The sequence below is a fragment of the Hypanus sabinus genome, chromosome 4 (genome assembly GCF_030144855.1).
Source record: "Hypanus sabinus isolate sHypSab1 chromosome 4, sHypSab1.hap1, whole genome shotgun sequence".
NCBI lineage: Eukaryota > Metazoa > Chordata > Chondrichthyes > Myliobatiformes > Dasyatidae > Hypanus > Hypanus sabinus.
Window position 1 is genome coordinate 75,359,537 of NC_082709.1, and position 24,564 is coordinate 75,384,100.

General features: G+C 41.9%; 1 protein-coding gene across 1 annotated transcript in view; it reads right to left on the reverse strand.

Moving 5' to 3' along the window:
- Positions 1 to 24,564, reverse strand: part of trpm2 (transient receptor potential cation channel, subfamily M, member 2) — a 172,491-nt gene that overhangs the window by 17,363 nt on the left and 130,564 nt on the right. Inside the window, exons 26-30 of the mRNA XM_059967444.1 lie at positions 18,393 to 18,480; positions 14,624 to 14,772; positions 10,618 to 10,685; positions 4,188 to 4,262; positions 3,178 to 3,264 (exon numbers count right to left, since the gene is read on the reverse strand). Of these exons, the coding sequence (XP_059823427.1) occupies positions 3,178 to 3,264; positions 4,188 to 4,262; positions 10,618 to 10,685; positions 14,624 to 14,772; positions 18,393 to 18,480 (467 nt within the window). The remainder of the gene's footprint in view (positions 1 to 3,177; positions 3,265 to 4,187; positions 4,263 to 10,617; positions 10,686 to 14,623; positions 14,773 to 18,392; positions 18,481 to 24,564) is intronic.

The window sequence follows — 24,564 nt, forward strand, 5'->3', positions numbered from 1 at the left end:
AGCACATCTACATGGAATGCTGTCACAGGAAAGCAGCATCCATCATCAAGGACCTCTGCCACCCAGCCCATGCTCTTTTGTTGCTGTTGCCATCATGAAGAAGGTACAAAAGCCTCAGGACTCACACCACCAGGTTGAGGAACAGTTATTGACCCTCAGCCATCAGGCTCTTGAACCAGAGGGGATAACTTCACTCAACATCACTCCCCTGTCACTGAACTGTTCCCAGAACCTAAGGACTCACTTTCAAGAACTCTTTATCTCATATTCTCAGTATTTATTGCTTATTTATTATTAAATTATTCTTTTTCTTTTGTAGTTGCACAGTTGGTTGTTTTTTGTACATTGGCTGCTTGTCTGTCCTATTGGGTGCAGTCAATCTTTCTTTCATTCTATTGTGTTTCTTGGATTTATTGTGTATGCTTGTAAGAAAATGAATCTCAAGGTTGCAAATGGTGACATATACAAGATGTACTTTGACAATAAATTTACTTTGAAATGAGATAGAGATAGAGATAAATATAGGGAGCTAGATAGATGGAGATAGACAGAGATATATGGTGATAGATAGCACTTAGAGCAGCTTTTCTCAACCTTCTTGCCCTGGAGGAACCTTTGGGGTACTTTTTAGGTCTGCATAAAAACTATTGTATCTTAGCTATTAGTATATTAGCATAATCAGTAAGTTGTAGATATAATAATTTGAGTAGAGAATGAATTTTTAGCCAATCTTTCTTGAAAAAAAAACAGATAGTTAAGCTTAGCTTACATTTCTTGAAATTACTTTTTCTTTCTCTTTCATAAATTTTAATAACTCATAGGGCAAACAATAAATTTTTCAGTTCTGGGTTGAACTTGAGCTAAGCACATGTATTTCACCTTCAACTGAAATGAAATGATTTCTATCCTTGCTCTCGATGCTTGATTCCCTGTTCACCTGTCCATTCTGTGGCTGGCAAGAGTCAGTGTACTACGCTTATATGGTGTGTGAGAGGTTACAGCCCCTGTTTGAGTATCTGAAGGGGCTGCTACTCAGGTTCTGTTTGCACTTCGGCCCTGCACACCGAGTTTGGAAGTGGGATCTACCTGGGCCTGGCCAAGTTGGCCATTCATGGGTCTAGGTGGTGGAGAGTCGAGGGCTCCACCTGGGCTGATCGCCTGCCCCTCTTCCCAGGATATGTTCATGCCTGGCTGTCCTTGGAGAGGGAGCATGAGGTCACAATGGGTACAGTGGGGGGCTTCTGGGAGCACTGGGCCCTCCCCCAGAGAACTGACTGTTCTATAGGCAGTAGTAATCATATTTTAATTTGAATTTATTCAGTCTTGTAAATGCTTAACGTTTGTACTTTGTGTGAATAAACTTTTATAGTTTTTGTGAAAAAGAATAATTTTTTTTGTGTCTATTGTTGCACCAGATGGTTTAAATAGAGTCTGAGACAGAGAGAGGTGGATAGAAATAGAGTTTAGAGAGAGATAGAAAGATAGATAGTTATAAGAAAAGATTGGACAAATCTGGATTGTTTTCTCTGGACTGGTGGAGGCTGAGTGGGGACCTGATTGAAGTTTATAACATTATGGGGTGACCAGGATACTTCTGGCTGATACTGCATGGCAGTAGATGTTGTCAGCATGGACTTCAGCAATGTCTTTGTCAAGGTTGGCTGGTCTCAAAGATGAGGTTTTTGTTTTACACTGAGAGTGGTGGTGCCTGGAAATCACTGCCAGGAAGTGTCATGAAAGCAGATATGATAGTGCCATTTAAGAACCTGTGAACCATCAGCCTTCAGACCATGACACCCAGGGACATTTGTTGTTATTATTTTGTAACTGGATGTTCTATTGTAATTATATGTGCTGTGTGTTCTATGTGGCTGCATTTACTGTGTTTTGCACCTTGGCCCAGGAGGAATGATGTTTTGTTTAGCTCTACAACATGTTTATGGTTGAATGGAATTAAATTTGATCTTGAACTTGTTAGACAGAGACATGAATATGTATGAAATGGAGGGATAGGGATTTTGCACATATCCATCATGTATTCTGTTTAATTCGAAAATGTGTTTAGTGCACGCAGCGTGGACCAAAGGGACCTACTTGTTCCTTACAAGGTGTAGTAAGTCTATCATAACTCTATCGAGCAAACTGAATAATTCCATCCTCCCACGTTCCCTGGTAACTACTCTCAGTCACATGTCTATTAACTCCACAACTATTCTCCCACTTCTACTATCATATGGAGCCATTGTACCTCACCGGTCTGCATTTCTTTAGGATGTGGAAGGAAACCTACAGGAGCTCACCAACAGACCACAGATCAACCTTCTGCACTACTTTGCCATGGGCAAAGTTTAGCAGGAAAACAGGGTTAATAAGGGCGTCTTACAAACTCACAGGAAGATGCAAAGCCCAAATGTGAGTGATTGGGAGACCAGTAGCTGAAAAGTGCAGCGAAAACACTTTTACAGTTAGATACAACTGTGGTCAGATATGAGACCCTCAGCACGGTATGCCCACATCATCAGAGATGACCAAATTGAGATTCTAACAGAAATGGAAAGGAGACAGTAAGTGAGTTGTTGGTAGTCCAAAGAATCATAGGCATAGGACACTACTGTACAGAAACAGGCACTTCAGCTCATCTGGGCTTATTTGGCCTAATTCTGTTGACCTGTACCTGGACTATAGCCCTCCATATCCCTCCTACCCATGTACTTATCCAAATTTCCCTTAAATGTTGCAATCATACCCACCACTTCCACTGACAGCTCATTGCTTACTCTCACTACTCTGAGTGAAGAAGTTCTCCACAAGTTCTCCTTAAATATTTCACCTTTCACTCTTAACCTGTGAAGTCTCACCCATCCTCAATGGAAAATGCATACCCCTCATAATTTTGTATACTTCTATCAAATCTCCCCTCATTCTCCTATGCTTCAGGGAATAATGTCCTAATCTATTCAAACTTTCCCTATAACTCAAGTCCTCCAGTCCTGGCAACATTGTTGTAAATTTTCTCTGTATTCTTTCAACCTTGTTGATATCTTTCCTGTAGGTAGGTAACCAGACCTGCACACAATGCTCTGGTAGTCCAGTTCCTTGTGACTCAATGAGCTGACTTACGTTGGCCTGTGATAAAGGAGTGTTGACTTCTTACTACAAGAAGAGAAGTCTTCTCACCGAGTTATGATAGGTTCCATTGCACGGTTGCATCCGAAACGGTGCAGGCTCCCTCTTCCAGTCAGCCCAGTCCTTCCCACTGGATTCCTGAAACGATCATAGACAGTCAGGACAATGATCACCGGAACACCCCTCACAGACTTACACAAAAACCTGACAATGTAATATGCCTGGCTCTACTGGTGGGGGGTGGGGGAGCACACAACATGGGACCAGCTAATGGACTCAGTGATATGGAGGTTGGCTAATTTGGTGCAGACCTCCTGAAAACTGGAAGATGAAGGGCTCTGACAAAATCAACTAGCAATAATAATGTGAGTATGAAAGATGGTAACCAGAGAGGGGACTTTCTACAAAGTGAACAGTGACCTGCAGAACACACTCCAGAAGGATGGAAATGTTGAATAAAGGGCCAGAGAATTGTCAAGAGTAGAAAAGACACACAGAATATGGAAACAAAATGTCCATGATGAGCCTCTGGTATCCAATGGTATCAACACTGAATTTCAAGTGCAGTGTAAAGAAAGGAATATATTTATCCACACATGTCTATGTTTATGCCAGCATTCCAAAGTTACATAATACATTGAATAGAACAGTACAGGACAGAAACAGGCCATTTGGCCCACCTTTCTAGTGCAATCCTTGATGCCAACTTAAACTGGCTGCACTGTATCCCTCTATTCCCAGCCTCTTCAGATGTTTCTTTAATGCCGGGTTTGCAGCTGTAAGCTAGGCATAAAAAGTCATCGAGTAATTTTGGAAAGTGCTCAATGATTCCAGACAGTAACTGTGAACATACCTTGTTGCATGGTCAGCATGGACACTGTGGGCTGTGCTCCACGTGTCTCTGTCAAGTCAAATCATACACCGAAGTGCCAATGGCTATAATCTAGAGCAGGGGGTCCCCAACTTTTCTTATGCCATGGACCCCTACCATTAACCATATGGGCCACGGATCCCAGACAGGGAACCCCTGATCTGCAGCAAACATGATGAAAGAGACTCACTGGCAGCGTTCCTCAGCGGGGTCAGAGTTGTCGTCCAATCCACTGTCTGGAAACTTCACTATTGGAGCAGTTTTCCTGAAAAAGAGAAGAACTCTGTGAGGCTCTGGAGGTGTGTGGTAGGAAGAGCACTGAGGACAGGGAAGGGAGTGACCCCAGTGATGTCTGGCATTCTCAAGGTTACAATCGAGAACAATTTGGTAATATTTTCTTTGCTCATCATAGGTACCTAATGCCAGTTCAGAGAAATGGTTACCCTTCTACAACATCTTGGACAGGCAACGATGATGGTAAACTTACAGATTTATTGTCATTCAACCGTATACATGTATACCGCAAATGAAGCAACTTTCCCCTGGATCAAGGTGCACAACACAGTACAGATAACTCACACATCACATAAGGGAATGCAGTGGATTCCGGTTAATTAGAACACATTGACCAGGTACATTTGGCCCAATTAAGCGACTGCTCCAATTAGCTGATGTTTCATGGAAGTAGTTAAAAAGGTATTGTTTATCTGAGTAACAAATTGTATATTTAAATGAAATACAGAATAAATTAGAACACTACCAATACCTCTATGGCATTATAAAACTGTATATTGTTTCCTAATAGTGACAGGAATTCATCCAGTGTATGCTGCTGCCTTCTTCTGATAGACTGTAAGTGACCAAAATCAGCATAGGTACCTAGTGTGGATAATGGACTGCCTTCATACAATGCATTTGATGATTACATCTTCCAAATCTTCAATGTTATTGTAACATTCGAGATGATTGTTGATACCCTTAAATTCTTCACAGTTCCTAACTTGTTGAAGTCACAAGTTTGTTTCATTTTCACACACAGTCATTTCTGGCATCTCAAGTCTGAATGCTTGAAACTGCAGTGAGTACAACGGTTCTGAACTGTCTCACTGCATATTACTTGCCAACTATCAGTGACAAAAATCACTGCTTTTTGAACATAAACACCTACAGCTGGTGCTATTTAAAAACTGTTTGCACTAAGCATGGTGAGGTGTCTGATGGCCACACAAGTGCATGTGACTGACACTAGTTAGAAGCTGTTCAGCAACAGTGTCCTGTCCCAGTTAAGTGACACAGTGTCCCACATAAACAAAGGGATATCCAGCTACTTCCTCAATTAGTCTTTGTCCCTTAAGAGTTGTCTTAAATAAGTAGCTGCCCCAATTAACTGACATCTACTGTATTATCACAAATAATTAACAAATAATAGAATATATTCCAAAAGATTGACATTTAGACACATTTTCACAGAGAATACACCAACTAACTCCAATCTTTCTCTGTGAACATAAGCCCCGGCCACCACTGAATGTAAGGACCAACACTGTCTCCTTCTTGGCATAGCAGGATAGGGGATAAAACAGGATGGGCTGAATTGGCTGGATCAGCAAACACTGCACAATTTGGCTTTGTCCACTCTCAGCAACATGGAGGCCAAAAGGGGTTCACCTTCAGATGAACCCCTTCCATGTGTCTAGTGAGGGTTCCCCTTTGTTGGGAAGGCTGGGAACTTATATCCACCGAGTTGTAACACTGAGCGTCATAGGAAGTCATTCCTACCTGTGGCCATCAAACTTTACAACTCCTCCCTCGGAGTGTCAGACACCCTGAGCCAATAGGCTGGTCCTGGACTTTATTTCCACTTGGCATGATTAACTTATTATTATTATTTAATTATTTATGGTTTTATATTGCTATATTTTTTCACTATTCTTGATTGGTGCGGCTGTAACAAAACCCAATTTCGCTCGGGATCAATAAAGTATGTCTGTCTGTCTGTCTTTCCTGGAGCTATCTCTCCCACTGCTTGGGAGAAGAGGAGGAGGCCGAGGCCTGCAAAAGTCAGGACCTTCTTTCTGACACAAATCTCTGGGAGATGGTGAACCCACAGGGGGCTTGTGTTGTTTTTACTCCCTTGGTACATTGCTCTCCACATTTTGGATCTATGGGTGGTGGTGCAGTAGGGGAGGCTTGTCATCTTTGGCTCAGGCCATTTGGATTTCCAGAGTTGGTAATGGCAAGACTGGCCACTAGCCTGAGAACAGGTAAGGGGAGGGATTCTCTCTCATTGCTGCTAACTTACAAGAAGAGATGAGGGGAGATTGCCTGCAATGGATCTTGGGAGCGGGAGCGTGACAGAGATGTAGTCAAACTCGACAAATCTATAGAATAATAACTATAACAGAATCAACAAAAGGCCATCCAACTAGAGTGTACAATCAAAGTGCAGAAGACAACAAACTATAAATGCTAAAAGAAGAAACAATAATAATAACTAAATTAGCAATGAGTATCGTTAACATGAGATGAAGAGTCCTTGAAAGTGTGTCCATTGATTGTGGGCACAGCTCAAAGATGGGGCAAGTGAAGTTGAATGAAGTTATCCTCTTTAGTTCAACATCCTGATGGTAGAGGGGTAGCAACTGTACCTGGTGGTGTGAGTCCTGAGGCTCTTATACCTACTTCCTGATGGCAGCAGCGAGAAGACAGCATGTCCTGGGTGGCGGGGGTCCCTGATGATGGAAATTGCTTTCCTGCAACAACACTTTATGTAGACGTGCTCTGCACTTGGGACCCATGATGGACTGGGCTGTATCCACTAATTTTTCGTTCAAAACCTTGGTGTTTCCATTTAAAGCTGTGGTGAAGCCAGCAATATACTCTCTACCTCACATCTATAGAAGTTTGTTAAAGTTTTGGATGTCATGCCAAAACTCTGGAAACTCCTGAGGAAATAGAGATGCTGGCGTGCTTTCATCGTAATTGCACTTATGTGCTGGGCACAGGACAGATCCTCTGAAAAATACCATCTAGGAATTTAAAGTAGCTAATCCTCTCCACCTCTGATCCTCCAAGGAGGACTGGCTCATAGATCTCTGGTTTCCTTTTCCTGAAATCTATAATCAACTCCTTGGCCTTGCTGACATTGAGCGAGAGGTTGTTGTTATGACACCATTCAGCTAGAATTTCAATCTCCCTGCTCTACACTGATTCAGCACTACCTTTGATTCAGCCTATGACAGTGATGTCATTGGCAAACTTGAATATGGCATTGGAGCTGTGCTTAGCCTCACAGTCAGAAGTGTAAAGCAAGTAGAATGAGCGGTGGGGGGGGGGGGGGTGCTGGGCCTTGTGGTGAACCTGTGTTGATGGAGCTCATGAAGGAGATGTTGCCAATCCAAACTGACTGATATCCAGGATCCAATTGCACAAAGAGGTATTGAGGCCAATATCTTGGAGCTTATTGTTTAGTTTTGTGGGGATGATGGTATTGAATACTGAGCTCCAGACAATAAAGAGCATCCTGGTGTATGCACCTTTGCTGTCCAGATGTTCTAGAGTTGAGTGAAGAGCCAATCAGATGGCATCTGCTGTGAACCTGTTGCTCTGGTAGGTAAATTGGAAGGGATCTAAATCACTTCTCAGGCAGGAATTGATATGTTTCATCACCAACCTCTCGAAACACTTTATCACTGTGGATGTAAGTGCTACCGGACGATAGTCATTGAGGTAGGTCACCACTCTCTTCTTGAGCACCAGTATAATTGAAGCCTTATTGCTGTGGGTGGGTACCACGTACTACCAAAGTGAGAGGTTAAAGATACTAGTGAATACACCAGCCAGTTGATCAGCCCAGGTCTTCAGTATGTGGCCGGATGCTTTTCATGGGTTCACCCTCCTGAAGGCAGCTCACACGTCTGCTTCAGAGACTGATCATAGGATCATCGGGGGATGTGGGAGTTTGCCATTGTTCCTCCCTGTTTTGGCAGTCGAAGCAAATATAGAGGGCATTCAGCTCATTTGGAGGCAAAGACCTGCTGTATCCTATTTTGGTTTATTGAACCTTATAGAGGCGATAGTATTGAAGCCCCAACACAACCGTCGAGCATCCTTTGTTGATTCAAGTTTGGTTTTGAATTTCCACTTCGCTTTCTGGAGATTGTACCTGGACCTTTCATAACTTTCTTGGTCACCAGACTTGAACGCCTCTGATCTGGCTCTGCAGATTTTGGATCTTATGGTTCATCTTGGGCTTCTGATTGGGGAAGACTCTGAATGATTTTGTGGGGACACACTCGTGTAGAGCTGTTTTAATGAAGTATGTTACAACTACGGTGCATTCATTCAGATCCTCGGATGAGTCCTTGAACACAGCTCCATCCACCAATTGAAGCAATCCCATCGCTCATCTTCTGCCTCCTGTGAGAACCTCTTTGTTGTCCTAATCTCTGGAGCTTTACTCTTTAACCTCTGCCTGTATGCAGGTAGAAGAAGGACAGCCGAGTGATCAGATTTCCTGAGATGTGGTCTGGGTATGGAACAGTAGGCATCCCTAGTATGTTGGGACATCTGGTGTACAGGTTATATGCTGATGGTAATTAGGCAGGGCTTCCTTCAAACAAGCCTGGTTGAAGTCTCTGACTATGATTTGAAATGTGTTGGGGTAAACTGTTTCTTGTTTGGGGACGGCATCATGCAGTATAGGCGACCGCTGGTGGTATGTAAACTGCAGTCAGGTCATGAATGAGAACTCCCTAGATAAAGAGAATGGATGGCATTTGTTCATAAGGTGTTCCATGTTGGAAAAAACCGTCACATTGGAACACCAATGAGAGTTTTCATAAAACACAATCTTCTCCTTTTCTGAATCTGCGGTTCTGTTCATTCTGTAAATCAAGAAGCCTTTGAGTCTGATCACCTTATATCGCATATCTGGAGAAGTCCACATCTCGATCAGACATAGAATATAACAGGATCTCATTTTTCTCTGATACATCAGTCTTGCCCTCAGGTCCTCAATTTTGTTCTCTAGCAACAGCACATATGCCAACAAGATGCTGGGTAGAGGAGGCGTCATCTCTCTGCATTTCAACCTGGCTTGCAGTCCTTCCCCTCCCCACCTCTCTTCCGGCCATGGTGATGACCTTTGTTCTCTTAAAGGTGTGTTACCTGGATGGCCCACAGTGTCCTTCAGAAGATCCTGAGATCTGAAGATTATTAAACTGATTTTAAAGTACATTGCTTTGATGGAAGTTACATGCTGAAAGCTGTGGTGAGAGTAATTCAAAAAAGGTATATTTAAAAGAATTTTGGAACAATTGGCTGTAGCCCACGGAACATCACTGACGATCACTAGCACCACCTTGTATTCCAAAAATGTATTCAAAACAACTTCAGCGAATTTGTGGCAAAAATCATTACAAAGGGGTATGATTTAGTGGCCACTACAGAATCGTGGTTGCAAGTTGGAGATTACTGAGATTTAAATATCCCAGCATATCAGGTAATTCAGAAGGATAGAAGGTAAGGTAAGGGCGGGGGGGGGGGGGTGGCACTCTTAATTCAGAATGAGATCAGGATGATAGTGAGAGGAGCAGAATGTTGAGTCCATCTGGGTAGAAATTAGGAATATCAAAGAGAAAAACGTCACTGACAGGAGTTGTCTATGGACCATCTAATAATAACATTACACTGGCATGCGTACGAAACCAAGATGCACATAAGAATGGAACGGCAGTTGCCACAGGGGTCTTTAAATTGCACATTGATGGGTGAATCAGGTTGATCGACTCTGTTTTGAGGAGCACTTCATAGAATACATGCATGATAGCCTTTTGAGCAGCAAGAGAGTGAAGCTACGAGGGAAAATGCTATCGTGCAATGAACCAGATAAAATTAATCATCTTGAGGTTAGGGATCCTCTTGAAAAGAGTGATCACAGTATGAATGAATTTCTCATACAAAGAGAGGGTGCAATAGTTTAATTTAAAACCAGTGTATAATGCTGAAACAAGAGAGTCTGTAACAGGATGAAGGAGGGGAGGAGTCTTGGAACACAGGCTGCACGTGGGACAGTTGAGGAACAGTGGAAGACTTTCAAATAAATTTTTTAATGGAATATACAAAAGTATATTCCAGTTAAAAGCGACAGGAAAGGTGGGTAAGTGCAGCCTTGGATGCCTAAGGAAATTAAAAAAAGGCAACTGGATAAGGAGGGCAATGGTTTTATTTAACTGCTTCCTATTCAATGGTAAATAAAATTATTTTTATATAAAAATAAACAAAAACACAAACTGGGAGCCTTGAGGTAAAGGCAAAACAAATCCCGGTTGGATGCAGAGTACAACTCCCTCAGCAAAAGGCTAGGTGAAGAGAACTCTTGTCTTTGCCCAATTGTAAACCACAAATCCCAAGGGCAGTCATGCCCTTTGCCGTCTACCCTGCAATCCCCCACACCATCCCTGGACAGCCTGGTGAGCTTGACAACCCCGAGCTGAACAGGCCTGCTTTTGTGCCTGTCCTGCCGAAGGAGATTCCCAGTTCAAACAATATCCTCCATGAGGTTTCTGTGCACCCACAACCATAATCCACAGGAGGAATTACATTCATTTCCACTTTACCTTCTCGGCCAATTGCCTTCTGCTGTTTCTGCCGTGTAAGAAGGTGGACTGTACTCAGGAAAATGAACCTGTAAAAGGAATTCATGGAATGATTATGGAATTTCCAGAATTATAGGAATGTTGCCAATATTGAACTAAGGGTTACATTTGATTCATCAGTTATCTCCATATGGTGTACCTGTAGAACAGAGAACAGTACAGCATGGAACTGGCCCTTCATCCCACCATGTCTATGCTGAGCATAGCACCAGTCTAAACAAATCTCGCCTGCCTGCATATGATTGACATCTCTCTGTTCCCTATCTATTTCACATGTCTGTTTACACATTGTTATCCTATCTGCTTCCATCTCCATCCTTGCAGCACATTCCAGCCATCCTCCTCTCTCAAAAAACACTTGCCCCATATAGCTCCTTTGAACATTACCCCTCTCATCTTAAAAGAAACATTTCAACCCTGAGAAAAAGAACATAGAACACAGAAGAGTACAACACTAGAACAACCTCTTCGGTCCACAATATTGTGCTGAACCAGTGGCTGACTAAATTCAACCCACTGCCCAACACAATGACTAGATCCTTCCATTTCCCACACATTCACCTCCCTATCTAAATGTCTCTTAAAAATCCCTAATGTATCTGCCTCTACCACCACCCCAGAAGGCTTATTCCAGGAACCCACCACTCTGTGTCAAAAAGTTGCTCCTCACATGTTCAATGAACTTACCCCCTCTCAACTTCAATGCATGCCCTCTAGACATTTCAACCCTGGATTAAAATACACTGTTTGTCTACTCTATCTATGCCTCCCATAATCTTATAAACCTCTTTCAGATCTCCCCTCTGCCTCCCGCTGCTCCAGAGTGAACAACACAGGTTTATACGTCTTCTTGTTAAACACATGTTCTCTAACGCAGGCAACATCATAGTAAACCTCTTCAGCCCTTTCTCCAAAATCTTGCCATCCTTCCTCTAATGAAGTGACCAGAAAATATTCCAGATGCAGCCTAACTGAAGTTTTATAAAGCTGCAACATAACTTCCTAATTTTTGAACCCAATACCTTGACCAATAAAAGCAAGCATGCCATAGGTCTCATTAACTGTGTAGCCACTTTCAGGGAGCGATGAACTTGGACCTTAAGATCTCTCTGCTCATCAACACTGTTAACGATATTGCCTTCAACAATGTATGGTCTCTTTACATTTGACCTACCAGGGTGTAACACTTCACATTTGACTGGGTTAAACTCTAGTTTTCATTTCTCCACCCATTTCTGCAACTGATCTATATCCTGTTGTATTCTTTGCCAATTTTCTACACTATCCACAAGACCACCAATCTTTGTATCTTCTATAAAGTTACTTATAACATTTTTATTCAGCTCATTTATATACATCACAAACAGCAGAAGTCCAAGTATAGATCTCTGCAGAACACCGCTGATCATAGACCTCCAACTAGAATAAGTCCCTTCAACCATTACTCTATCTTCTATGGACAAGCTAGTTTTGAATTCAACTGGCCAATCCACCACTGATCCCATGCACATTTATCTTCTGCATGAGCTTCCCAAGAGGGATCTTGTCAAACACCTTATTAAGATCCAAATAGGCAACATCTCCACAACTCTTCCTTCATCAGTCACCCTTATCATCTCATCAAAAACCTTCTATCAAGTTACTAACACACAACTTGCCCTGCACAAAGCCATGCTCGGTCCCCCTAATTACTGTAGGCCAAATGCTCATAAATACTATCCCTAGGAATTCTCTCCAGTAAATTCCATGCCACTAACATGTGACTAGTTTCCAGGATTATCCCTGGTTCCATTCTTGAATAGTGGAACAACATTGGCTAATTGCCAGTTCTCCAGGACCTCACCTATGGCTAGAGAGGACACAAAGGACCCAGCAATCTCGTCTCTTGCCTTTCTCAATAATCTGGGGTATATCCCATCATGTCTTGAGGACTTATCCACCTAACTACTCTTTGAGACTACCTCCTCCTTTACCTCGAAATGCCCTAGCATATTAATCCATTCAGCACTGATCACATTATCCTCCATGTCCTTTTCCTTGGTAAATGATGATGCAAAGTACTCATTAAGGACCTCACTCATATCATCCACATCCAAACAAATGCTCCCTCTTTATCCTTGAGCGATCCTACCCTACTATAAACTTAGTTGCTCATGATGTATGCATAGAATGCCTTTGGATTCTCTTTAATCCTACCTGCCAAGGACTTCTTGTGGCCCTTCTGGCTTTTCTAATTCCTCTCTTGAGTTCTTTTCCAGTTTCTTTATAATCCTCAAGGGCTCTAGCTTCCTAAGTTTTATACACTTCTCCTTTCTCTTCTTGACTAAACTCTTCACCTCTCTGGACATCCAAGGTTCTCTTACCTTGTCATCCTTGTCCCACCTTTTGACTGGAACAGACCTGTCCTGTACTTACTGCAGTTGGTCTTTAAACACCCTTTTCATGTCAGATGTGGACTTGCCCAGAAACAGTTAGCTTTCCCAAGCTCCTGCCTAATGCTCTCACAATTTGCCCTGCTCCAGTTTAATACTCTGCTGAAAGGTCCATACTTATCCTTATCTCTAGCTATGTTAAAGCTTAAGGAGTTGTGGTCACAGTTCCTAACTGCTCACCCACTAACAGGTCAGTTGCTTGGCCAGGCTCCTTACCCATTACTGGTCCTGTACAGCCCTCCCCTTGTTGACCATCTACATATTGAATGAAGAAACCCTCTTGAATGCATCTAACACATTCTTCCCCATCTAAAACTCATCCAATATGAAGGTTCCAGTTTATAGTAGGGAATTCGAAGTTCCCATGACAACAATATGGTTGTTTTTACACCTTTCCTTAAACTGCTTACATATCCCTCTAGTTGCTTGCAATGTTCCTCGATGTCCCAGTCACTATTGGGGTGGGTGGGGTGTCTGTAGTACAATCCCATTGAATGATTGTATTTTTCCTATTTTTGAGTTCTACCTGTATAGACTCAGTGGACAAGCCCTCCATTATGTCCCTTTTGAGTGTAGCTGTGATATTGTCCCTGATTAGTAGTGCAGCTATGCGCCTCTCCACTTTTTTACCTCCTTTTCTATCTTTCCTAAAACATCAAAATCCTGGGACATTAAGCACCCATTCCTGCGCCACTCTCAACCAAGTCTCTGTAATGGCTACAACATCATATTTATATGTACTGATCCATGCTCTAAGTTCATCACCTTTACCCATAATACACACACTTTAAACTATCTGTCCCAGCATATCTATTAATTTCTTGCTGCTTGCTTTTACTGGCCTTGACCTTCCTCACCATACCTCCACTTTCGGAGCTGGTGCGCTGCTTCTCATCTCACTGCCAGACTAGTTTGAACCTTATAGATAACTACAGAGGAAATATAAACCTCTACGGGGTTACAAAATACTGAAAGGCCTGGATAGAGTGGAGTGGAGAGAATGTTTCCTGTAGTGTGAGACTCTAGGACCAGAGGATACTGCCTTAGAATAGAAAGACAAAATTTATAACAGAGATGAGGAGGAATTTCTTTAGCTAGAATGTCGTGAATCTGGAGAGTTCTTTGCCACAGATGGTGGTGTAAGCCAAGGCATTGGGTATTTTTAAATGGTTTGCTTAGTAAGGGCATCAAAGGGAGGAGGCAAGAGAATAGGGTTGAGAGGGATAATAAATCAGCCATGATGGCATGATAGAGCAGTCCTGATGGACTGAATGGCCTAATTCTGCTCCTATGTCTTATGGCCTTATGGTCTTACTGTCTTCCTGCAGCCTCCAGCGTTCCAGAGAAAACAACCAAAGTTTGCTCTCTCTATATAGCACATGCCCTCTTGCTAGAGTTCTGCCTCTCTCCTCACAGTTGCTGCCTGACCTGCTGAGCATTTTGAGTATTCCCCATTTCTAATACTGAATTGTTCAAATACAACAATGTCTGGAAAGAGGAATGAAGGCAGTCTTAATCTCAGACTTGCTCCTTACCTGCCAGGGGACCATCTCATCAGGCACAGGGAAGCGTTGAATGTTGCTGTCTGGATAGATCAAGTCGCGAGCTTTAATGTGGTACAGGGGCTTCAATTCCTTCTCTTCATCAACAGCTTCTTCTTCTATGTTCCTATGGTCAGTAATTACTGTAGCAGAAGTAGACAACAGTGAACAACATCAGGAGTGTTGCAGGAAGGCGAGCACCCAGGAGGTCACCCATCCCATAGTGTCCATGACAGGGCTCTGCAAATCACAGCTCCGCAAGTACACAACCAAGCCTGTTCAGATGTGCTGGGGGATTCTTCCCCCACCACCTTCAACAAACTGCCAGTTCCAGTATCTTCTTGAGAGAAAAATAAAATCATCCTTTTTGTTCCAGCCCTTCAACCCATGACTTCTAATCTCTACCCTCTGTTTTTTTAGGGAAATAGCTTCTTGTTACTACATCTATCAGAGTCCATCAGAACTTTATTCACCTCAGTTAAGTCTTCCCACAGTTTTCTTTGTACCAAAGAAAAACCATTGCAGCCTTTAAATTTCCTCTTAATTTACAACATTCCAGCCCAAGGAGTCTTCTTCTGAGCCCTCTCCAGTAAGTCACACTGCTCCTGTAATGTGGTGCCCAGAACTGTCCACGGTTGTCCAGCTGTGGCCTAATTGGATTTATATACTGTTGCCTTCCCTCCTTGCTCTGGTGTCCCGGTCATTGCCTAGCAAGGACACCCCACATCTTTCTAACCATCCTACTGACCAGCAATACCCACAGATCTGACTCACAGATCAGTGGACATTAACTCCAAAATCTCTTACTCAATATCTCACAATTTGTTGTACATTCTTCATTCTTTTACTTCTAGAGCATAGAACATTACTGCATAGTCCAAACCCTTCGCTCCACGATGTGCTGATCTTTCAACCTATTTCACAGTTCTCTCCTATGTAGCCTTCCATCTTTTTAAATTCCATGTGCATACCTAAGAGTTTCTTAAGTGCCCCTAGTGTACCAATCTATACCACTACCCCGTCAGCTTGATCCATGCACTCACCACTCTCCGTGTAAAAAAATCTATCTCTGACATCCCCCCTATACTGTCCTCCAATCACCTCAAAATTTATGTCCCCTTATATTAGCCATTTCTGCCCTGGGAAAAAGTCTCTGCTGCCCACCGAAACTATTCCTCTTCTCTTGTAAACCTCTATCAAGTCACCCCTCACCCTCCTATTTTCAGGATCAAATTTTGTCTGTTACTCTTCTGCCCAAATCTTCCTTCATACACTCAACACATGATCACTTTATCATTGGCCGAGACCTTTATTTTTCTCCTTGCATGCAAATCAGAAATCATTAACATAAGTTATGGAAGCAATGGCTCAACTATTGGGCACCCTGGAGATGTTCTGGAAACAAACTTCCACTTACAGCACACCTACATGGAACATAGTGCATATCAACATCCACCCACCAAGTCTGCAGGCCCACATCAGTCCCCTTGGCCACTATCTCATGATACTCAATCCGCCAAATGTAGATTAGTAACACCTACTGGCAAGTGCATAGTGGGAACCTATCCTCATCAGGCATGCCCTCTAGTTCAGCCTGAACCCTGGCAAATCTTCTCTGCACCCTCTCTAAAGCTTTCTACATCCTTCCTATAGCCAGGTGACCAGAACTGAGCACAATATTTCAAGAGTGGGATAACCAGTTATATAAAGCTTGTATATTACCTTGTGGTTTTTGAACTCAATCCATGACTAATGAAGGCCAACACACCATAAGTTTGATAACAGACCTATCAACTTCTCTGGCAACTTTGGAGAATCTATGAATGTGGACCCCAAGGTACTTGGGGATCTCAGTTTCTCAGTTATTAATGGGATTGCTCAGAGGGGGTGGAATGCTTCAGGTGAGTCCAGAAGACACAGTAAATTGATAAGCCTCCAATGAGGAAAGCAGCATTACTGATCTTTGGCATGGGGAGTGTAGCTGGGTAGCTGGTGAAGTGGAGGGAGTGTCCATGGGAACCATTTTGGTTTTAGTGACCATAACTCTGTATATTGCAAAGTAATTAAGTAAAAAATATTGGGATAGACCAGGAATAGAAATCTTAGCAAAGGTTCAGATGTGGAGAAAGGGTTCTTCTCTTTGACTGGGTGAAAGGCCACAATAGCTTCTGATCTCCATCTCCAGTAGAATCTCTGAATGCTCTTGCTCATGTCTGAGTTCCAGCATGTGAATGACTTTGTTATTGATATGCTGCATGTGGCATCCATATGTAGACCCTAACTCAGCCAGGCAGGAGTCCTCATACAAATGCATTATGTTGTCCTAGGCAGTCACAAACAATGTCCTTCCAGAGATTGTTTATGGTGCAAATCAACCTTGATACAAAAGATCCTGGAAATACAGAGTAACACATGCAAAATGCTGGAGGAACTCAGCAGGTCAGACAGCATCTACGGGGAGAGATAAAGAGTTGACGGTTTGGGCTAAGCCCCTTCATTAGGACTGGAAAGGAAAGGAGAAGACTGCAGAATAAGATGGTGGGGGAGGGGAAGGAGTACAATCTGGCTGGTGGCAGGTGAAGTCAGGTAAGGAGGAAGGTAGGTGGGTTGAAGTAAGAGGCTGGGATCTGAAAGGTGGAAAAGGTAAAGTGCTGAAGAAAAAGGAGTCTGACAGGAGAGGAGAGTGGACCATGGGAGAAAGGGAAGGAGGAGGGACATCAGGTGAGGTGATAGACGGGTGAGGAGAAGAGAAGAGGTAAGAGTGGAGCCAGAATAGTGAACAGAAGAAGAGAGAAGGGTGAGGGGTAAGGTTAGTTCAACTGGTGTTCATGCCATCAGTTTGGAGGTTACCCAGACGGAATATGAGGTGTTGCTCCTCCACCCTGACAGTGGCCTCATCATGGCAGTAGAAGAGCCATGGACAGACATGTTGGAATGGGGATGGGGATTGGAATTAAAATGGCTGGTCACTGGAAAAGCCTGGTTTTTGCGGATAGGTCAACTCTGGCCCCAGGAAGGATCTGGACACATTTATTTCCCCTATCACCACAGAGACTGACAGCAGATACTTTTACTATAAGCCTACATAGGATCACCTGTACAACTGTTCATTGACCACAGCTAGGTGTTCATCACCATCATTCTATCCAAACGTATCGTCAGTCTCCAAGTCCTGGCCCTCAGTAGCACCCTCTGCAATTGGATACTCAGCTTCCTCGCTGGAAGCCCTCATCTCCCCCTCACTGACCATCAACACTAGTGCACCTCCAGGTGGTATATCTTGCTTCCTGCCATACTCTCTCTGAACCTAATACTGTGTAGCCATGCACAGCTCCAATGCTATCTACACATTTGCTGATGACACCACTGTTGCTGACAGAAATATGGTAGTTGACAAGGCAGTGCACAGGAAGGAGATAAGGCAGCTGGTTGAGTGATGTGTGGTAACAATTACTTCAACACTGCTGCTGAATTTAAGTTAAATTTGTTGGCATCTCCCCGCACTTGCATGTGGGGCTACAAGGACATGGTACAAGGCTCAAAAAGGTAACCATAGATCGAGCTGCACCCTGGTATTCAGTCCCAACAGTCCAACAGGAGCTATCTCATCTGCTGCTGTTGGTTCATGCTCCCTCCCATCCCCCCAACCCTTCCAACTCCACCTTAAATGGGATCCATTAGTCTCCCAGCACCTGGGATGGTTTAGAATAAACCTGTCCTGATGAGCTTTTCCCTGTGTGTGCAGACTGAGGCAGGTACGTACCAAGAGCTGGTGCACTGTCCCGAGGCCCAAAGTCTTTGCTTATCAGAGCGTTCATGATCCAGTTTAAGGCCCGCATACTCTGCAGCATCTGGAGAAATAAGAGGTGAGGATCCATGAGCCGGGCCCAGCTGTTGTTTAATAATGAGCAGGAATGAGGTTCCTGTGGTGGGACATGAGTTTCTAAAGCCCTGACTCAGTGGGAGCTGCCACATCAGCATGGAGACGCTCAGTGCTGTGCTTCCACAGTGGGACAGATTTCAAACGGGGTGGGTAGAGGGCAACAAGGTGCCTCATCCAGCTCAGCAGATCCGAGTGCTGGAATCCAGACACTGCCTGGGAGAGCAGGGTCTGGGGAGCATTCAGACCCCCTTCCCCCCTCAGTAAGGGGAAGCCCGGAACTGAATAATTCATTCATTTAGAAGTACAGCACAGTAACAGACCCTTCTCACCCAGGAGTCAATTACACCCATGTGACCAATTAACCTGCTAAACTGTACACCTTAGGAAAGTGGGAGGAAACCGGAGCACTGGGAGGACCATGCGGTCATAGGGACAACATACAAAGTCCTTACAGACAGCAGCAGGAACTGAATTGAACCCTGGTCACTGCTTTCTTTTCAAATCTTTTTATTATTATTATATTATTCAAGAATAACACAAGTACATCAAAGTAACAACACTTACAATGCCTCAAGGGAAAATAAAGAAATTATCTTAAACATTGAAAATTTTGTGAATAAAACAAAAACCCTGGAGCCCTGCGTCATACAAAAAGCTTCTAAAAAAAACATCAAACCACCAACAAGAAAGAAAAATATATCAAAAAATTTTACAATTAGATTGTGGAGAAGATCTATCAATTAGCTCAAATGATAATAGCAAGCAAATGAGCCCCATCTGTTCTTAAAGTCACATAAAGGTTCAAAGGATCAACTTCTAATTTTCTCCAGACTAAGACACAGTATCACTTGAGAGAACCATTGTGACAAAGTAGGAGCTGATATATCCTTCCACTTCAGAAAAATAGCCCTCCTAGCTATCAATGTAACAAATGCAATAACGTGTTGGTCAGACACAGAAATATCATGGATATTTTGAGGAATTATTCAAAAAAGCACAGTCAATTTATTAGGTTGTAGGTTAATTCTGAGGGCTTTAGAAATTGTTGAGAAGACTGACTTCCAGAACTGTTCTAGTATAGAACATATGTGTCAACATAGCTATCTCAGTTTTACATCACAATAACTATCAACATTGGGAAATATTTTAGAGTCTCTCCTTAGTCAAATGGTAACGATGTACAATTTTGAATTGAATCAGTGAATGACTAGCACTGATCGAAGAAGAGTTAACCAACTTCAGAATCCGTGTCCAATCCTCCCATATAAATGTCAAATTAAGTTCCTTTTCCCAATCCTGTTTAATCTTAAACAAAGGATGCTTATCCCATTGTAATAATAAATTATAAATTCTTCCAATAGAACCCTCCATTGAAGGGTTCATACTCATAAGAGTATCTAACAAGTCAGCCTCCAATATGTAAGGAAAATTAAATATTTTTGTAAAAAATGTCTAACTTGAAGATATTGTAAAAAGTGTGAATATGAGAGAGAATATTTATTGATTAATTGTTCAAAAGACATCAATCTGCCTTCTTTAAATAAATCCAAAAAAGAATACCTTTATTTTTCCAAAGTAAAAAATTGGTTCACTCAAAGAAGGTTTAAAAAAGTAATTATGATAAATTAAGCTACAAAGTTTAAATCTTTTAAGATTAAAAAAATTGTGGAACTGGAGCCAAATTTATAAAGAGTGCATATCACCAGATATAGGTTTAAAATAACAACTTTAGCTAATTGTATAGGTAAAGCAACTCCCAATAATGAGGTTAAATAAAACTGTTTCACAGCTCTCAGTTCCTGTCAGGAGGGGCCGGATGGACCCGAACGCAGGACGCAGGCACTGAAGTACTAGGGGGAGGACAGGATGGGGATGCCATGGCACTTAAGGGTAGCTGGGGTTCAGGCAGATAGAGTTCCGGCAGGCGGAGCGGAGCGGCTCCTGAAATCAGGCAGGCAGAGCGGAGCGGGCTCCTGAAGTTCGAGTTCAGGCAGACATGTCCTTGAGGTTCAAGCAGGCAGGTAGACATGTCCCTGGGTTCAGGCATGCAATTCCTCGAGGTTCAGGCAGGCAGGTAGGTCCCCGGGGTTCAAGCAGGCAGGTAGACATGTCCCTGGGTTCAGGCAGGCAGGCAGGCAGGTCCCCGGGGTTCAGGCAGGCAGGCAGGTCTAGGTGGTGATAGGCTAGCGGAGAGCCCTCCCTGGGCAGGCCGCATGTATCCCAGGTAGGGATGCCTCCCAGGCGGAAACACCGGAGGCCTGGGCACGACGCGGACCCCTAGGCGGGTGCGGGGCACTATCCCAGGGTTTGAGTGGAAGAGAAGGAGGGGGCAGAACCCCTGCTGGGCCATGACGGGTCAGCCGGATCCCCCCGACAGAGGCAAGGAATAGGAGCAGGTAGAACCACCGCCGAGCCGAGACAGGTCAGCCAGATGTGCCCGACGGGGCAAGGGGTAGAAACGGGCATAGGTCCAGGTTGACCAACACAACAGCCATGACAACGGGAAATTTGGAAAAGGCCGGCAGACAGCACGACCGAGTGAAAAACAAAACCGAGTTGAGAAGCGGGACCAGTGCATGGGGGGAAAGGTGGGACAGCGGACCAACCTGGCAGTACTGGTACGGGCAGAGAAGCATGATGAAGAATAAGTCTGAGCCCGGGCAGGATAACAGAATGCAGAGACGAGTTCAGAGCCGGCAGAGAAACAGGAAACAGAACAAAACAACCACCGGCCTGGTCCCAGTCCCAAGGCCCCTTATAAACACCTGCAGCTCAATGATTTACAGGTGTGCCTTCTTGAACCAGGAGGGTCCTAACTAGATCACGGGTGATGGGAGGGACAACTGCAGGACCCGGAGTCCGGAGCCCTCGGACCGGATCAAAGCCCGGAACATGGTTCCGGACCGGACCCTGACAGTTCCAGGTCTATCCAAATTAGCCGATCATTCCTATCAACCCAATATAACCAAAAGGACATGTATTGCAAATTAACAGTCCAGTAGTACATTCCTAGATTAGGCAAAGCAAGATCTCCATCCTTTTTCAACTTTTGTAAATGATATTTACTAATTCTTGGTCTTTTATTATTCCAAATAAAAGATAGAATAATAGAATCAATCTGATCAAAAAACTTCATAGTCAAAAAACAGGAATATTCTGAAAAAAAATTAAAATCTTTGTAAAATCATCATTTTAACTATATGAGTATGACCAATAAGTGAAAATGTAAGTGGACTCCATCTACTAAATGAATACTTCTTAAAGTCCACTAAGGGAACAAGATTGACTTTATAAAGATCCTTATTATTTTTAGTAATTAAAACACCTAAATATCTAAAAGAATCTGTAACTTTAAAGGGAATATTATCATATATAGAGACTGATTCATTTAAAGGAAGCAATTCACTTTTACTAAAATTTATTTTATATCCTGAAAAATCTCCAAATTCATTAAATAATTTTAGCAAAGCAGGAATAGATTCATCAGGCTTAGATATATAAAACAATAAATCATCAGTGTAAAGAGAGACTTTGTGCAAAGTCTCATTCACAGAAATCTCATGAATATTTTTGGCTTCACGAAGAGCAATAACAAGGGGTTCTAATATTAAAATAAATAACAAAGGACTTAATGGACAACCTTGTCTTGTCCCCCGTGATAGCTGAAAAAAAGACCTACAGTTGTTAGTGACAACAGTAGCAATAGGAGCCTTATATATCAATTTAATCCAATTATTAAAATTAACATCAAAACCAAATTTTTCTAAAACATGAAATAAATATTTCCATTTGACCTGATCAAACGCTTTTTCAGCATCCAAAGATACAATGCATTGTGGGGTTTTAGAAGAGGGTGAATATATAATGTTAAATAGTATCTGAACATTTGAAAAAGAATAGTGATCCTTTATAAAGCCTGTTTAATCTCTAAAAATAATTTTGCCCAAAAAGCTCTCCAACCGATTGGCCATTATCTTTGACAGAATCTTAGCATAAACATTCAATGATGAAATAGGTCTGTATGTAGCACAATCAGTAGGATCTTTATCTTTTTTGAGAATTAAAGAAATAGAAGCCTTATAAAAAGTAGAGGGTAAATCACCTTTCACAAAAGAACAAAAGAATCTTTGAACAACTCCAACATATATGGAGAAAGCAATTTTCCAAATTTTTTATAAAATTCTACAGGATAACCATCAAGTCCAGGGGCCTTTCCTGACTGCATTGAAAAAAACAGCTTTATGAATTTTGGATTCAGTAATTTGGGCATCAAGAGCTTTTTGATCCTTGGCAGAAATTTTAGGAAAAGCAATCTTTCGTAAAAAGGCATTCATTTCAGAATAATCTACTGGTCATTGAGATTTATAAATTTCAGTATAACAATCTTGAAAAATCTTAATTTCTTCATATCCCTGAGCCAGGGTACCATCCTTTCTACGGATTTTCAAAATCTGCCTTTTGGCTCCAGCTGTTTTTAATTGAGATGCAAGCAGTTTATTATTTTTATCTCCAAACATATAAAATTGGCTCTTTAACTTAAGCAAATAGCCTTCAATTGGATGAGTTAATAATAGGTTATATTGTGATTGAAGTTCCACCCTTTGTTTAAATAAATCAATATTAAGGGAAGTCGCATAGATATCTAAATCATTAATTTGTTTTGAAATTTTATCTAGTTCTACTTTAGTCTGTTTTTTAAGTTTAGCTGAATAAAAAATAATCTGACCATGTAAAAATGCTTTAAATGTATCCCATATAATTACTTTGGATATATATCATTAAAAAGAAGAAAATATTTTATCTGGTTTTCAATAAAACTAACAAAATCAGAGTTTTGCAATAAAGTCTGAGATATGCACCATGGTGGATGAGCAAGAATGACATCATCAAATTCAAAGGACAAACTCAAAGGTGCATGATCAGATATAGAAATAGCGTCTATTCACAGTTTTTAACACTAGGCAAAAAGTGGGGATCAATTATAATATCCTCGAATATTTTTTATAGTCATGCAAAAAAAAGGAATATTCTCTGTTATCGGGGGGGGGGGGAGTGCCTCCATAATTCAAAAAACCCAAAATTAATCAAAAAGGAGTTAATAAGTGACACAGAAGGATTTGGAAGTCACTGATTAGTTGAGCTCTTGTCAACCATAGGATTTAAACAACAGTTAAAATCCCCACCCATTATCAACACATACTCATTTAAATCATTCAATAAAGCAAATACCTTTTTTAAAAAAAGGATTATCTAAATTAGGACCATACAAATTGACCAAAACAACTTTTCTATTACATATCACTCTTTTAACAATTAGAAATCTACCATTAGAATCTAATTCAATATCCTCTTAAATAAATATATTAGGTTTAGTAAAGATAGACAGACCTTTACTCTGGGAAGTAGAGTGGAACTGCAATCAATTCCACCATCCAAAAAAACCTATTTTGATCTCCCACCCTGATATGCATCTCCTGAGCAAAAATTATATCAGGTTGGAATCGATTAATACTTTTAAAAGTCTTTTTTTGTTTGATAGGATGATTCCAACCACATGAAAAATACGCATGCTCTGGAACCACCCAAAGGAAAAAAACTCCTAACTCTAAACCCACCCACCCTCCCAAAAGCCTGATAAAAGGCAAGCGAACTAAGATAGAATGCAAAGCCAAGGACCGCTCTATCGGTCTCCTCTCCCTCTTCCCCCAGCCGACACAAAAAAAATAAAATGACCTTGCAAGAAAGACGTTAAAGTCTCAGCAAAGGAAAGTACTTACATTCCATCATCTATTAAACAAAAAAGAACCAAAATAATATAATCTCTTAGAGAGAAAAACCTGCGCCATCTTAAGTTTAACCTTAAATCTCTAAAAAAACCTTTAAATTTGGTTATAAGACACTATAATAAAACAAAGAAAAAGAAGGTTAATAGTATATTTAACCAAACTCAATTTACAAAGATATTAATTAATAATATCATAAGTAACTAGACCCTCCCAGATATGTGTACATTTACATCTATCTATCTATATATATAAAGAAACCCTATTAG